Source organism: Tursiops truncatus, chromosome 9 (genome assembly GCF_011762595.2).
Source record: "Tursiops truncatus isolate mTurTru1 chromosome 9, mTurTru1.mat.Y, whole genome shotgun sequence".
NCBI lineage: Eukaryota > Metazoa > Chordata > Mammalia > Artiodactyla > Delphinidae > Tursiops > Tursiops truncatus.
In genome coordinates this window covers 72,051,979-72,069,856 of record NC_047042.1, presented here as the reverse complement: position 1 = coordinate 72,069,856, position 17,878 = coordinate 72,051,979, and the positions used below count along the sequence as shown (strand labels likewise).

At 33.6% G+C, this 17,878-nt stretch overlaps 1 protein-coding gene across 2 annotated transcripts in view; it reads left to right on the top strand.

Annotated features, from left to right (window-relative positions):
- TFEC (transcription factor EC) overlaps positions 1–17,878 on the top strand; it is an 80,914-nt gene that overhangs the window by 51,672 nt on the left and 11,364 nt on the right. The window contains exons 1-4 of one of the 2 annotated variants that reach the window (XM_073809856.1): positions 465–556; positions 11,674–11,788; positions 13,769–13,825; positions 17,368–17,443. In XM_073809856.1, the coding sequence (XP_073665957.1) occupies positions 491–556; positions 11,674–11,788; positions 13,769–13,825; positions 17,368–17,443 (314 nt within the window). In that variant the 5' untranslated portion in view covers positions 465–490. Of the gene's footprint in view, positions 1–464; positions 557–11,673; positions 11,789–13,768; positions 13,826–17,367; positions 17,444–17,878 lie in introns of those variants that run through there. The other variant, XM_019925093.3, reaches the window with a different exon arrangement.

Below are 17,878 nucleotides of genomic sequence, written 5' to 3'. Positions count from 1 at the left end.
TCAGAAGGAAGCCATTTCATAGAATTGTAGAATCTTAGAATCTCAAGGGACCTTAGCCTGATCCGATCCTCTGTCACATTCCAGCCAAAGGATTGTTTAGCCTCTGAGTTTAAATCTGTCTCCCTATAATTTCTACCCTTTAGTCTTAGTTTCACCTCTCCCTTTCAGAGATGTGGTTGTGCACAGTAACTCATTTCTTTTATCATAGATGGGTATTTTTCAATCAAGTGTCTGTAAATGCTGGTGGCGTTTGACAATCTCAGTATACTGTTATAGTTCAAGACTATTTCAGAGACAAGGACTGAGTAAATATTAACAACCCCCTGTGCTTGGTTGGAACTTGAAAGGACTACAGAACACCAACAAGCAAGCTTTTGTCAATCACAATCTAGAGCAGATTAGACTTAAAGTCCAAGGAAGAACCAAAGTTCACCTTAGGAGTTTCTGCACAGCTCTCCCAGTTATTGCTTGCAAGTGTAAGGAAAAGAAAATGATGAAGGAGAAAGAGAAAACCATTGCTATTGTGAAGGTTATAGACACTTCAAAGTTAAAACTGGTGAGCAAGTGCATTTTGGAATTCTTTCAATGTTTGGAGATGAAACCACCTTAAATACTGAATTTAAACTTTATAAACTAATAGTCAATAAAATAAGGTATGTAGAAGTTGAGCATTGAAAAGTGTAACATATAGTCTGCTGTACTGACAAGCTTATTTACTTAGAAGATAGTTTTTAATGCTTTGGCTACAGTAAAAATATTTTTATAGTCTATTTAGTTAAACAATTGTTAAAAATAATGTTATATTGTGACCTTTTTATCAAAAAGTGAAGGTTCTACTAATTATTTGTTGCAGCGTTTACATTTGGTACTAAACAGATTATATATATATAAAGTGTATGATGCAAAAGCATTTATTATGTTACCATTCTCTGTTTTGTATTTTATCTTTTCTATTTGCTTTATGAACCAGCTGGTCAAGGACAGGAATCTCCCACTCCCGCCCAAAAGATTATTTTTATTCACTTATAATAGAACGAAAAAAAAAATAACTCAGTGGGATTTCTCTTTTCAATGTTTATCATTCAAACCTCATAGCCCTGCTTCAGCAAATAAAATAAAGTTAGGGGGAGATCAATTGTACATGTCCTAAAACTGGAAAAATCTAGTTTACTATGTTTAAAGGTAAACTAGAAGAAAGAATAAATACACAAAAGGAAAGAAAATATTCTCTTAAATGCCAGTTTTTATGTATGCTTACATTGTGTGATATATGCTCTCCTACAGTGTTCACTCTTTATTCCTGAAGTTTATCTTCTTTCTATGCCTACAATTATTCTATCTAACAGTATCAAGCTCAATTTTGCCATTTTGCATTCACAGTAAATGTCTTCAGAGAAAAGCAAAATAGAGGGTCCAAACAACTCAAAATCCCCTCACTTTCCCATGAAACTCACACTAAATATTTGATATAGATATAGATATATAGACATCACACATACACATCTATGTATGAGTTTAGAAGTTTTTCTTCTTTTAGTCTCTATACTGAAAAATTGTCTGGAAATATATGTATATATATATATATATGATTTTATATCCTTTTTTGTATTTATAATGAGATTATCTGGGGGATAGATACATCACACACACGCCACACACACCCATATGTAATATACATATATGCATATTATATGTATGTATGCATATACACAAATGCACATGTATGTATCTCCAGGAAATTCTCAGGGTTTTACATAATCAGTTTTCAGAAACATGATGAGTGTTCCTGGGTACTATAGTACCCTCTCCCTTGCTGAGTGAATATAAATGAAGAGGGGTAAAACAATAAAAATGAATTAAATTATTGAATTTGTGGTCAAGTTTCCTCATACTATAGTGTTTTGGTGAAGAAAAAAATTAAGCCAGGTTGCCGTAGGGAAAGTGTTGGAGATGTTTGGACCTTAAGTTGAGCCTTAGAGAGTAGGTTGTAGTTTGATACTTAAAGAAAGCGTGAGGACATTTGAGGTGCAGAAAATAGCAGTGGGAAAGAATAAAACTGAGAAAAATATTCTCCAATGGCCTCCAACTTTTTTGAGTTTTCAAAACACTTCTTACCATTAAAAGTGTTAAGGCAAGAGCCCTTCCACAATAGGATAGGTAGTAAAGAATCCAGCCTCTGTGTTAGACGGACCTAGGTTTTAATCTCAAGTCTTTTATTTATTACAACTGTATGATCTTGAGATAAGTACTTAATTTTTCAGAGTTTTAATTATTTATATTTAAAATGGGAACTATGAGACTTCACTCACAAAGTTATTATAAAGATTACCTGAGAAGCTGTTTTTTGTTATTACTGTGAAACATGCTTATCTGAATATCTGGTGTATAATAAATACTCAACTATCTATGATGTTGCATATATATATTATGATATTGCTTGTATTTTATTATCTTTTAAAAATTCTCCATATGTGGATTCATAGGTTCCGTTTGGCAACATTCTATCTTCTTGCCTCTTCCCTCCCACTGGAGTGGGAGATCTATTTTTACAAGCTGTGACATAGTCTACATATGTGTATGTGGTGATGAGAAATCTTTCAGAACTTGAGGGTAGTGGGAAATAATGTTGACCAGATAATGTGGGGCCATTTAATGAGATTTTGAAAGCTGGACACAAGGGTTTGAACTTAATATATGAGTTAAAGGGGAGAGGTTTAAATTTTAGGTTTTTGAGCTGGGAGAGATCAGAAGAAAGTTGTATTTTCTAAAACATGAGTTGGTTTGAGAGGAGCAGTTGGAAACTAACTGAGAGGGATGGAGGGCTACTGGAGGGAGGGACATATCTTAGGCTGAAGGCCTTGAGGATCTTGAGATACGAGGATAGGGAAGACAATTTAAACTGACTAATGATTTAAAAGAAAAAAATGTCATAACTGGGTAATAGATTGGACCTAGTACATGGAGAGGGAAGAGGGCAAAACAGAAAAAACATATGTGGAATTTAGGTCAGATCATTTATGCTGCCCTTTACTGTATTTGGCCTGAGAGTAAATGGTTGTATGAATATTTGTACAATAATTTTGGACACAGATTTTATTTTCTCATAGGGAAACACTGATTTTAAACACTGGCAAAGCTATATTTTTCTATTATTGAAAGTTATTGTCCTCTCACAAACTAAGAATTTTATAATAAATGGGATTGAATTTTATCAGATACTTTTTTAAAAATCTATTGAGATGATCATAGAGTTTATTTTTCTTTTTTAACGTCATAAAATATATTTATGGGAAATCCAACTTGATTATGGTAAGTTACCTTGTTTATATTCTCTTGAATTAAAATTACTAATAATATTTTGCTTAAGATTTATAGAATGAATGAAATGGGTCTATAATATTTGTTTCTAATAATGTTTTCATATGGTTTCAGTCTCAATGAATTGGAACATATTTTCTCTTGTCTCTATTGTCTGGAAATGTTTGTACAAAATTGAGATGGTATGTTTCTTGAAAATGTGACAGTTTTGCCCATAAAACTGTCTAGTCCAGATATTTTCTTGTGTAATATGTTTAAAGCTTGTTTTGATTTCTTCAGTAATCATACGACTATTCAAGACTATTAATTACTTGTGTAGTAAGTTCTACCAAATAATACTTTTCTAGAAATTTATGTATTTTTCGTAAGCATTCACAGTCATTGGAAAATTATTATAGGTAATCTCTGTTATTATCTTTTTTATTGTGGTAAAACATGTATAACATAAAATTTGCTATTATAAACATTTTAAAGTGTACAATTCAGTGGCATAACATAGATTCACATTGTTGTGCAACCATTACTGCTATACATTCCCAGAGCTTTTTCATTCTTCCAAACAGAAACCCTGAACCCATTAAACAATAACTTCCCATTTTCCCTTACCTCCAGCCCTTAGTAACCTCTATTCTCCGTTCTTCCTGCATAAATTTGACTATTCTAGGTACCTCATGTAAGTGGAATCATACAATATTTGTCCTTTTCTATCGGCTTATTTCACTTAGCATAATGTTTTCAAGATTCATACATGTTGTAACATGTATCCGTACTTCATTACCTTTTATGGCTGAATAATATCCCATTATATGTATATACCACGTTTTACTTATCCATTCATCTATTGATGGGCATTTGGATTGTTTCTACCCTTTGGCTCTTTAATGCTTCTGTGGACATTGGTGTGCAAATATCTGTTTGAGTATCTGCTTTCAACTCTTACTGGTATATACCTAGAGGTGAGAAATTGTTGGTCATATGCTAATTGTATGTTTAACTTTTGAAGAACTGTCATACTGTTTTCCACAGTGGCTGCATCATTTCACATTCTCAGTGGCAATAAACAAGGGTAATATTTTTTCCATAGCCTCACCAACATGTTTTCCTTTCCTTTTTTTTTTTTTTTTTTTGCGGTACACGGGCCTCTCACTATTGTGGCCTCTCCCTTTGCGGAGCAAAGGCTCCGGACGCGCAGGCTCAGTGGCCATGGCTCACGGGCCTAGCTCTCTGCGGCATGTGGGATCTTCCCAGACCGGGACATGAACCCGTGTCCCCTGCATTGGCAGGCAGACTCTCAACCACTGTGCCACCAGGGAAGCCCTCCTTTCTTTTAATAATAGTCATCTTAATGAGTGTGAAGTTGTAAAACATTGTGGTATTGATTTATATTTCCCTAATGACTAATGATGTTGAGTATCTTTCAATGTCCTTATTGGTCATTTGTGTATCTTTTTCAGAGAAACGTCTATTCAAGTTCTTTGCTCATTTTTTAAATTAGATTGCTTTTGTTGTTGTTTTTGTGAGTCATATGAGTTTATTTTATGTAGTCTAGATATTAATCTCTGAACAGATATGTGATTTGCAAGTAATTTCTCCCATTTTGTGAGTTGTCCTTTCACTCACTTGGTAGTGTCCTTTGATGTACAAAAGTTTTAAATTTTGATGAAGTCCAATTTATCTGTTTTGGTTGTTGTTGTTGCCTGTAATTTTGCTATCACATCCAAAAAATCATCACCAAACCCAATATCATGAAGATTTTCCCTCATCTTTTCTTCTAGGAGTGTTATAGCCTTAACTCTTATGTTTAAGTCGTTGATCCATTTTGAGAAATTTTTGTTTATGGTGTAAGAATCCAACCTCACCTTCTGCATATGGCTATCTAGTTTCTCAAGATTGTTTGTTGAAAAAACTGTCTTGGTCTTGGCACTCTTGTCAAAACTCATTTGACCATATATTTGAGGACTAATTTCTGGGCTCTCTATTCCACTCTCTATGTCTGTCTTCATGTCAGTACCACACTGTGTTGATTATTGTTGCTTTGTAGTGAGCTTTGAAATATGAAAATTTGAGTCCTCCAACTTCGTTCTCTTTCAAGATTGTTTTTGCTATTCAGGGTCCTTTGAGATTCCATATGAGTTTTAATATGGGTTTTTCTATTTCTGCAAAAACCACTGTTAGGATTTTAGTAGGGTTTGGATCGCATCTGTAGATTGCTCTGGGTAGAACTGTCATCTTAACAATATTAAGTCTTCTCATCAAAAAACATGGGATATCTTTCCATTTATTTATATCTTCTTTAATTTCTTTAAGCAATGTTTTTTAGTTTTCAGTGTCTAAGTCTTTTCCTCCTTGGGTAAATTTATTACCAAATATTTTATTCTTTTTGATGTTATTGTGAATGGAATTGACTTCTTAATATCCTTTTCAGATTGTTCTTTGTTAGTGTGTAAAGATGCAACATATTTTGCATGTTGATTTTGTATCCTGCAACTTTGAATTCAGTTATTAGCTTTCATACTTGTGTGTGTGTGTGTGTGTGTGTGTGTGTGTGTGTGTGTGTGTAGCCTCATGATTTTCTAAATATAGGATCATATCATCTGTGAACAAAATCATTTTACTTACTCTTTTCCAATTTGGATGACTTTCTTTTCCATGCCTAATTGCTCTGGCTAGGACTTCCAACACTGTGTTAAAAAGAAGTGGCGAAAGAAAGTGGGTGGTGTCCCAGTCTTGTTTGTTCCTGATTCTTGAGGAAAAAAACTTATAAATCTCAACTTGTACTGTGTTTATATCTGCCTTTCATTTAAGATATCATTGGTTTAGTCTTCATTCTTTTTAATCAGTCTTGTAAGAGGCATGTCAAGTTTGTTAATTGAAAAAACAAAACAAAACTTTTCTTTTGCATTGTTTTGTTTTTCACTGATTTATGATCTTATGTTGCTATCTATTTTACTTGCTTTGGGTTTATTTGGTTATTCTTCTAACTTCTTGAGAAATTTACTTAGTTTATCAAATTTCAAATTTTTATCTATTTTTCTCATATTTAAGGGCATAAATTTCCTTCAAAGCATTATTTTGCCATATTCCAGAAGTTTCTTTATGTGTGTTTTCAGTATCTTTCATTTATTTTTAAATTACAGTATGATTTGGTCTTTACTCTTGAGTCACTTAAGAATTTCTAAATATATAGGAAATCAAGGACTCTATGAAATGTTTGAAATTTTTTTGGGGGGAGGAGTTGGTTTTAGTATTTTTTCTGAGTATGTGATCAATATTTATGTACGTTCCATACGTACTTGGAAAACTGTGTGTCCTCTAATTTGTAGATGTAGAACTATATACATGTATTAGGCCAAGACTTTACTTTTATTGTTCACATCTAGAACATTACTGATTATTTTTGTCTACTTGATTTTTCAAAAAACAGGGAGAAATGTGTTGAAATCTCCCAATATGTTGATGGATTTATTAATTTCTCCTTGTAGTTACAAACACTTTGTTTCATATTTTGAGGTTATTCTATTAGGTACAAGCCTGCTCATAATTGCTGTGCCTTTTTGGAGAATTGAATTCTTTATTATTAGATAGTGACTCTCTCTAGCCCTAATTTTTCTAATTTTAAAGCCTATTTTCTCTGATATTAATGTAGTTCGCTGGTTTCCTATGGTTATAATTTGCTGGACATATCTTTTCCCATCTTTTAACTTTCAATCTTTTGTGTCCTTTTGCAATGTAGTGGTGTCTCTTGTAAGCTACATAGATCTAAATACTGTCTTTTTAACCAAACTGTCAACCTTTTAGCTGAGGAGTTTGACCTATTTACATTGATTATTCTTTTTTTTTTTTTTTAATATTTCATTTATTTATTTATTTTTGGCTGTGCTAGGTCTTCTTTTCTGTGCGTGGGCTTTCTCTAGTTGCGGCGAGCGGGGGCCACTCTTCATCGCGGTGCGCGGGCCTCTCACTGCCGCGGCCTCTCTTGTTGCGGAGCACAAGCTCCAGACGCACAGGCTCAGTAGTTGTGGCTCACGGGCCCAGCCGCTCCACAGCATGTGGGATCTTCCCGGACCGGGGCACGAACCCTGTCCCCTGCATTGGCAGGCAGACGCTCAACCACTGCGCCACCAGGGAAACCCTACATTGATTATTCTTATTGATATATTTTCATCTGTTCCTCTCATCTTATTTTATTATTTAAGTGAGTCCTATATTTTAATATGTTTTTCTTTAGTAATTTTTTTTTAACCACTTTCACATCCATTGGCTTTTTTACTACTCCAATCCAATCATACTGATATTATCTAGACTTTAATACTGAGTCATATGGTTATACATTTTTTTTTTTTTTTTTTTTTGGCGGTACGCAGGCCTCTCACTGTTGTGGCCTCTCCCATTGTGGAGCACAGGCTCCAGACGTGCAGGCTCAGCAGCCATGGCTCACAGGCCCAGCCACTCCGTGGCATGTGGGATCTTCCCGGACCGGGGCAGGAACCTGTGTCCCCTGCATCAGCAGGTGGACTCCCAACCACTGCGCCACCAGGGAAGCCCTATACATTTCATTTTATCTTTGATTTTGATTACCTTCTTCTTTTTTAGACTACAACCACTTTACCAAGATATTTGATTATTTTTTATGACATATTTTATTATATCATATTTACTTCATCCAAAACTGTTTTCAGTGTTAGTCTTTGAGGGAAAATATTCTTAAGCATTTTATACCTCTAAGAATATTTTTCGTCATGACCTCATATGTGGATGATATTTGGGCTGGATGTAAAACTCTGTATTTTGAATCCTTTTCTTTAAACATTTGAAAAATACTGATTCACTTTCTTCTTTCATCCATTTTGCTATTGAAAAATTTTATGTTAATCAGATTCTTGTTCCTTTGAGCATAATCTTCTCTTTTTCTCTTTAGGCTGTTTGATCTTTCTCTTTGTCATTGTATACTCTTAAATTTCACTATAATGTGTCTGGGTGTAAGTTTTTCTTCTTTGATATTCTATAGGCCCTTTGATTTTTAAATCAAAATAAAACAATGATAAAATAAGATGAGATAAAATAAAAGACTTTTTGGTCTTTTATTTAGTGTTAATTCTAGGAAATGCATCTCCATTATTTCTTAAAATTTTTTCTTCCTTCCAGTTTTATTTATTCTTTTTCTCTGAGAGTCCTAATACCTGTCTGTATTTTAGTTCTAATAATTCTATCCTACATACTAATTAGATTTTCTTTCATATGCTTTGTTTCTTGGTTCTTTTCATCACCCTCCTGAGAGATTACTTTAATTTGGTAATTCCTTTATTTCTTTCTAAGTATATGCATTATGCTGTTTTTCCATAGTTTTATTTTGTTCAAGTATTATATTTTCATGGCTCCTATTTCTGCTTCATCACTTCAGCCATTTTATGCTTTCTTGTTATTATTTTATATTATAAATTATTACAAGTTATTTTATATTATAAAGATATTACAAATATCTTTATTTCTTTTAGAATGTACACTAGGTCAATTTTAAAAACTTGGTTTCATGTGATCTTTTACTTTTTATTTCTAAAATTTTTGCTTTTGATGTTATTTCTAACACTCCATATTGTTTAACTTTTAAAATAGTCATTTTCCTCTAACGTTTTGATATATTGACCTGTGAGCTAATTTTCTTAGGGAATATTGGCTACTCTGAAAGGTAGCATATGTGTGGAAAGGCCAGTGCTCAGTCCACTTAAGTCTCTATGATCTTAGTAATGAGATGTGACTAAAATCTAGGGTAGAGAATCTTGGACATCAGGAACCACTGCCAATCACTTCTCACTTCAAAGCAACTTCTTAGATCAGGAGTTCACTTTTTTCCTACTAGAAAGAAGAATTGTCTTTAGGAGTATGTTTTTTACCTTGTTGAAAATATTTTATAATTAATTCTTTATTAGATGTCTTTAAAATTTGTGAGTTTATTTCTAATAATAATATTTCCCTATTGTTATGTCAATGATTTTGCTTTTCTGAAAAAGTAACCTGTGTTTTAATCAGAATAATAAATACTTCTTCATAAAATATCTATCAAGTTGCCTACTACTCTATAAAATAAAGCTAAGACTTAGACCTTAATACCTAAGTAACTTATACCTTTAAAAAAAGTAGTTATAATTTTGCTTTGTAAGCCTTTTCCAATGTCTATGTAATCTTTAAATTTTCACTAACACTGTACCCTTATATCTTTTAATGGAGAAAAAGCTCTTTAGATTATGTGAGATGTATTACATACTTTGAAATTGAAACCAATTGTTTAATGATATTCAAAAAGTGATTAGCTATTTACATGAAATAGATTAGTACCTACAGCATAAAATTAAATAGGATATTAATCATTGTGCTTCAGGGCATAAATTGACAATAACCAAGGTCAGGAGAGGATGTAATATACCCACAGTTAAGCAGGATTAGATTCATTTTCAGAATTCCAGACCCATTTCTAAGGGAAAATGCATTGGGTACAGTCTGACGAGGTAATATGGACCCAGTGAGATGCTATAGTCAGGAATCTATCACTTTATTGTTGCAGTGTATATGTAATATGGCTCCTTTTCTTCTCAAACATTTCTGCTATTTGCCACTGCTGCATTGAAATCCATCAGAATTCAAACTCTTCAGAGAAAAGTCCCCTTTTCCTAGTTCTTTCCCCCTTTCTTCTCCCTCACTCCCTGTCTTTTTGTTCAGCATGTCCATTATGTTTCTCAAAGGCACAGTGGAAATGAACAATTAAGGTTCGTGATGCCCCAGCTTATAACCAACAGGGTTTTCAAAAAAAGATTTTGGAAACTTTTAAATTTTACCAATATAACTAAATGACTCACATGTTAGGGAAATATCTGCCTTTAGGATTTCTTCCTAATTGTGTTGTACTGATACTAATACTCATCATCTATCCAATTTGGTCAACTTTGTCCCTGTCCCTACTTTTCAGATGAGGAAATTGAGAGGGAATAAATATCCCACTTAAGGCACTCCCTTCTAAGGTCCCAGAAGCAAAAATACATTTTAAAACAATGAATTTATATAAAATAAAGATGGGAGTCCAAATAGAGTAAATAATGAGAAGAACCAATATATGAAAACATACATCAGAATACCATATGCAATCCATAATGTCCTTATTGATATGCACATACACTTAAATATTAGCCTGATTTCCACTGTATTTTCAATGATTTTTTTCCCTCAGAAATATACAATATTATTATATAGTTTAATAGATTATTATGTCAGAAACTAATTTTGGTCTTTCTTCACATTTATTTTCAGTCTGATTTTATAAGTATTAAAAAATTTCCCTCAGTTTGAACTGGAGTTTTACAAAAAGTGGGAATAAGATGTTAGAGTCTCCATAATAATCTGGTTATAGCTTTGCTTGGTTACTTGTATTATTTTTAGTTCTTTAGGGAATTAAAAAGATACTGCTTATTCAGCTCTTGGTTGACTTCCCAGAAATGAAATAAAGATACTTAGAATGGAAATATTTTCAACATTCAAATCATATATTTTAAATGTAGCTTGTTCTGGAATAATGAATATTAACTTGAGTTACAAATATTATTTAAATTTTTTTCTTGGGAGATCAAATCAATAAGCACATTTTAACTAACAAATTGGTACGATTTTAAATTGTGTATAAAGTACCTTAGCTTTCTGAAAAATTGTTCCCAAGAAGCACTTTAAGAATTGCAGTGTTGCTATAATTAGACATACCCTATATCCACTAGAGGTAAAAGCAGTTTTAGACTACTTTTGGTTACCAGCTAGGATATTTATAATAATCTAGAACATTAGGTGTACATTGAGAAAAGTATGCCTTCCAGGAAGGAAAGAAAGTTTTTCACTTAATTAACAGTGTAGAACACCTCTTGACTGTGAGTTGCTGGTAGCACTGATGGTATTAAGAAGGCTTCCAAAATGTTCAACCATTATACCTAATTTATGATATGCAATGAACTTTCCAGCTTTGCTAATATGTGTATTGATTTTTGTCAAAAATGATATTTTCAATCTTTTTCATTTATAACCAGGTAATGTGCTGGATCAAATTCCCATAACTTTGTAAATATTAATCAAAATTTTTCTTAGTGAGTGAACTAATTTCTCCTTTTGCTTAAATACAAATAGCTTTTTTCAACATAACTTATCCATAAGCGTGCCACAATGATTTTACAAAGTTAAGGCATACTCACTTTTGTTTAAAATTAAAATGCTCTATATTACAAATTACTATTAATAAAGTGGTAAATTTAAAACGAACATCTAAATACTTTGTCAATATCCAACGAAGATTTGATTGATCTTTTCTTCCTTTTTCCTCTAAAGCTTTCTGGAAGTATTTTGGATGTGTATAGTGGTGAGCAGGGAATTTCACCAGTTAATATGGGCCTTACAAGTGCTTCTTGTCCAAGTAGTCTACCAATGAAAAGAGAAATTACAGGTAACATTGCTTTTATAGTTTTATCCTTTATAAAAATCAACTACATAAGACATGAGTGACATATATTTCCAAGCTAAAGAGGATTTTAAAAATATTATTAAAATAGTTAGTTAAAATGGAAGACATTTAGAGAGTAAATCTATCTTTTTTTCCTCTATGACAACCAAACAGCAAGTTAGCATAACTTACAGTTCAATTGAATTAATTAATTATTCTAGGAATTGGGTGAATATACACATAACTTCTATTCATATGTATATGACAGTTTGACTAAGTTCTTCACTTAACATAGGTTCATTTTGATATTGAATAGATGCAATTTATTAACATGATTGCAAAAGAACAGATTAATAGATTAAGGAAAATTAGATTTTCCCCTTTTTAGCTTGTTTTATGGATTTCATGATTCACATTTAACTTTCTCATATGGGTAAAAAAACCCTCAGTTTTCAATAGTAAATCTCAAAATTGTTACAACTCAAAGGAATTATAGGGGCACTGTCAAGTTCCTCCAATATGTTGATGTGGGAATCAAGAGTCAGAGGAGTTATTTTCCCAAAGTCATACAGCTGATTAGAAGCAGAAGTGGATCAAAATAAGGATTTCATGGCTTACCAGACCAGTGTTAGTTTCTCCATAAGAATAAAATAAAACTCAGTCGAAATTTCTATAACAAATTTTTAGTTTGGAGCTCAAACACTGGTCTTTAAATATTTTTATACAGTTAATATAAACATTTTTAATAAATGCAATATATCCATTCTTGGAGTCTAACCAATAACTCAAAAATATCTATGCATTCAAATTATTTAGACTAAAATTAATGAATGTAGCCTTAACTAAATTTAAATAAATGTATTTTAAAACTAGAATAATTCAAAGAACATTGTATTAATTATCTATTGCTGTATAACAAATTACTCAAAATTTAACAGCTTGAAATAATAAACATTTATTATCTCATACAATCCCTATGGTTCGGAAATTCCGGGGGTGACCTATAAAACTGGTTTTGGCTCAGAGCCTCTCATAAGGTTGCAGTCAAGATGTTGGCCAGAGGTACAGACATTTGCCACTTGACGAGCTAGAGGATGCACTCCCAAGGTGGTTCACTCACAGGTCTTCCAAGTCGGTGCTGCTTGTTGGCAAGTGGCCTTGGTTCTTTACCACATTGACCTCTCCACAGGACTGCTCAGGTGTCCACATGACATGACAACTAGCAATTCAAGGGACACCAAAGTGGGAAGCTGAAAATGTCTTTTATGATGTAGTCTGGGAAGCCACACTAATCATTCCCACAAAATTCTGTTGGTTTCACGGGTCAGCTTTATTCATTGTGGAAGAGCACTAACAAAGGTGTGAATATCATGAGTGAGAATCATCGTGGGCCATATTGGAGACTGACTATCACAAATGCTCACAAGTACATAGCACATGAAGTGTCACTTACTGAAAGTATGGAGTTGTCCAGTAGGAATATCTGAGAAATGTAGTTAGTTCCAATTCTTGGGATGTAGAAATCATAATTTTTTTATAAAAAATTTAGGTTGTAATAATTTTGAATAATCTTAAAATTCTGAGAACAATACTAATAAAAATGATTAAGCAGTTTAATATTTTCTGTGTGCTGTACCCATTTTAATCATCACAGTGATTATCAGGTAAGTATTATATTATATCAGTTTTACAGATAAGAAGCCTGAGACACAGAGAACTTAGGTAACAGTTCACAAGGCTATTAAATGGAGGGCCAGAATACAAATCCAGGTTTTACTCCTCAAAGCCCATAGGTTTTGTTACTGCCTTCTTACTAAAGAGCACTCTGTTCCAAATTTCTGAATATTTGCAAAAAATATGTATATATATTTTACCACTTGGAGCAAGTAATATTGTATTTTCACTAGTATTTCTGAATTATGTTGACTGGAAGGATTGTAAGGTAGCAATAAGTACTGTTTCAATTGTCTTCCTTTTGATCAGAAACTGATACTCGAGCTTTGGCAAAAGAGAGACAAAAAAAGGACAACCACAACCTCAGTGAGTATATTTTCCTTTTTTCGAAACAGAATTAATTAATGCAAGAGGAAATGCAGAATTTAAAATGTGTGATGTTTTATTGTTGCCCCATAAATATTTTGAGGTCAGATGACCAGAAGTGTACATGCTCACTGGTAGAGCTATGTTGGGAAATTTAAATGCGAACTCTCAGAAAAGCTAGACATTTTTATGAAGTTCAGCATCTCAAGTTCTCTCCTTGATCATTCTCTCTCTCTCTCTCTCTCTCTCTCTCTCTCAGACTGCATGTGAGCATTGAGTTATGTCTGAACTCAGTTGTGACTCATGACTCCAAGGTTTAAAGAGATAAAAGTGACTTTAGAAAATATACACCATTTAAATAGCAAGAAATGTGACTCCAGGTTCTTATCTTTCTGTGTCAATCTGCTCCTCCCTTCCTAATGATAAGGCCTCTTACGCCTTCCTGGGGGTCAATTTGACTCTGATAATGGGTCACATGAGATGGGTAAATGCAGTCCAGGGAAGTTGTTGAGGGGCAAGTTGAGCTTTAGAGTGCTTTGTCATGTCTCAAATGCTTAACTGTCTTAAGTGAGCTTGACTAATTGGGTGTGAAGCTTTTTTGTTCTGGGAGCCAAATCAAAAAATGAGAAAAAAATAGAATAGAATAAAATTAAATAAAAACTTTAAAGCCCTAAAACAAACCAGGAATTTCCTTACATGTGGTTAGTTGAAATTGATTCTACATGTACCTGTGAAACCTGCATATATCTGTTCATCAAGCATCTGCCTACGTCACAGAGTAGGTTGACTGTGTGACTGAGGAGAGGGCTGACCTGTGGTTATAACGGTCCTTAGAGTAATTGTGGAGAGGGAAATGATTTGATTCTGATCACTTAGTGGCAGAGCAGATAAGTGTTGGTGCAGTTTATGAGACAAGTAGAACCTGAAAGACAGAGCTAGTTGTTGCCGGAAGGAATTAATGATACATCGAGGAGATAAAGGCTTCTCTCTTAGTTTTAAGCCTGCTAACTATTACCTTCCTTGCTCCTTTCTTCTCTCCTCTATGTTTGCACTTTAAATAACAGGTCATTTAATGTAAAGTATGATAGGTGCCTGGTATGACCATTATCTAAGAGTTTTCTAATTTGGATTCTCTTACTTAGGGATCTTCCTTTTTGGAGATATCAATGTTACAAAAAATTAATATCACATTTTAAATATGAATCTAGGATATCCCTTAACATTTGCGAGGATCATGGCTGGAGGACAAATAAAGTCCCACTTACCAGATGTCTAAATACTTAAAAGCTAGAAATGCTAAATTAAGTATGTTCTGTCCTTCCTAAAGATTGGAAGGCCAGGTGTGAAATAACAATTCTCAGATCCTTGGAATTCTGAGTAGGAATGTCAGGGTGGGGCAATGCCAGCCTTTAGCCAGCAGCCCATCTCACTTCTCTGTCTACCCCCTAGAGGCCACTTGCATGTCTATGCTGCAAGTGGCCTCAAACACGACTGGGAACCCCTCATTCTGTATATTCAAGTTCTATACATATCTCTGCAAACAGCTGCCCCTTGTCTGCATCTTGGGACTAGGGTAAGCATCTTGGTGTCCTGATCCTCCCTCAAGAGGATGGACCTGGGAAGCAGCCTGAACAGGCTCAGGGTGTTTGGGAAGATATTCCTGTTGCAAATTACCTGGAATGTAGTTTAGAAGGGGGATCCCTTTGTCCTGTGGCTGCCTTGCTCAGTGTGGATGGGTGTGGTAAGAAAAGGCAAAGGGGGCTCCTCATCAGTATGGGGTCTGAGAAGAGAGGCCCCTTTTGCTTGGATCTAAGGACAGGAATGAGTGAATATATCAAAAACTTGGTGACGAGTGAAATCACGTGTAGCATGAAATAGTTTAGTAATTTCTTAAAACTTGACTCCTTTACAGACAACTAGTACTGGAGATGAAAACATTGAGGAACGAAACTTCTCATCATAATTAGCCATTAAAAGTTTTACTGGGCACAATCTAAGAAGAGCTGGGTAGGAATTTCTGATATTTTACGTAAGGTGCATCTAAATAATAGATTTTGATAAAACATTATAGGACTAAACCAGTCTCCTATTTTGAGATAAAACTGTGAACATCCTTCCTAGCTGCTCTTCATCTTATATTTAAAAGTCTGTTTTATAATATAGGAGTGAATATGTGTGAACATAGACTTACTAATAAATTCTCACTGTAAAATATAAATGTATTTCTATCAGCATTATCTTTGTTTATTTTCTTTTCAGTTTTTTATATGGTGTCAGTTTTTTGAATCACATGCATAGGAAAACAGGATTGGTAAAGAGGGAAAATAAACTCTCCCAAGAATCAATTATATCCTAATTTCAGAGGAATCCCAATGTATTATTTTTGAAGGTCAAGTTCATTCATGGTAAATTGCTTTGTAGAGTAGGTTCACCAAGACAATTGATATATTTTTCATGACTTTCCTTGTTTCTAGTAGCAGATCTTATTTTTGAAGCACGTATGGTTTAATGTTTTTGACATAGTTTTCTTCTCCTTCATGACATTTTACTTCCTTCGTTTCCCTAAAAAGCTTTAAAAATGTTATCTACTTAAACAATATTATGCATAAGTTGTGGTTCCTGATACTGGAAATATAGAGCACTGGGAATATAGGACTACTCTGTGCTCTGTAAGACTGCTCTTAGGTAAGGGTCAATATAGAAAACTCTACTTATTTGTATATTTGACATTTATTGAACATTTACTAGATGCACAAAATTTCCATAAGCAATGGATGCATAGAAATGCAAACAGAGAAAACAGTCTCTGAATAAAAACCTACATCAGTAGTTCTCAAAGTGTGAGCCCTAGACAAGCAGCGTCGGCATCACCTGGGAACTTGTTAGAAATGCAAATTCTTGGGTCCCAACCCAGTCCTACTAAAATCAGAATCTCTAGGTGCGGGGTACAAATTTATTTTAACTATCCCTCCAGGTGTGTCTGATGCATGCCAGAGTTTAAGAATCACTGCTCTATGTATTATTGAAAGTTGTTAAATTAGAAAACTATATTTATAGTCTAATCAACGTACATTTATTTAGCACCTTTTACATGCCAAGGCCGCTGGAGATACAAAAGAAATGGTCCCTGCCCTCAAAGAGGTCATAGTCTATTTGGGCACACATACCTACCATGTAGCAAACTTTGTGTTAGCCTTTCAGTGGCGTGTATGAGAAAGGAGAGTATATAAATATATATATATATATATATATATATATATCAGTATGAGTAAATATTATTGCATTTCAAAGAATGATAAAAATGTTGTTTTTGAGAGAAAATGTTTTAAAATAATTGTGAATAATAGACTCACAATTCTAATATTGTTATTTTTACTTTTAGAATAAAATGTGTTTGAATTTTTTATTTTTGAGAAGTACCCTTTTCACTAAATGAAACTTTTTTGCTCATTGTTTTTCAAAGATTGTTAAGAAAGTTTACAGCTGACCAAAAATGAATTATGCTTTAATGAGAATAATCAATAATATTTCTTTTTTAATAGTTGAAAGAAGAAGAAGGTATAATATTAATTACCGAATCAAGGAGCTTGGCACTCTTATTCCAAAGTCTAATGATCCGTGAGTTCACCAATCATTTATTAATAATGTTATGGTTTCAATCCCCCCCCCCAAAAAATGGGTGTGAGAGAGAGGGGGAGGGGAGAACCAAAGACTAGGAAACTAACCAGCTGTGGTAAAGATAAGGCTACTGCTGGTCTCATTTTTTAATATCTATCCAAGGCTGATCGTTATTAAGCATCAACGTTGTTACTAACACTTGTCCTATTGAGCTATAGGAAATAAGTAAATTATTTCTTCTCAGTATTTAGTGGATTTTTCTGTATGGCACCAATATTTGCAAATTTAGTGGTAGTACCAAATGCTTTCATGATACTGACTGGCATCCTCAATTTATGATTATAGCACTCCTTCCAATTTAAGATTTATGTGTACGTGAAAATTGGAATGTTGAATTTTCAGAGGTTCCAAAATTCTGGCGATATGCAAGCAGAA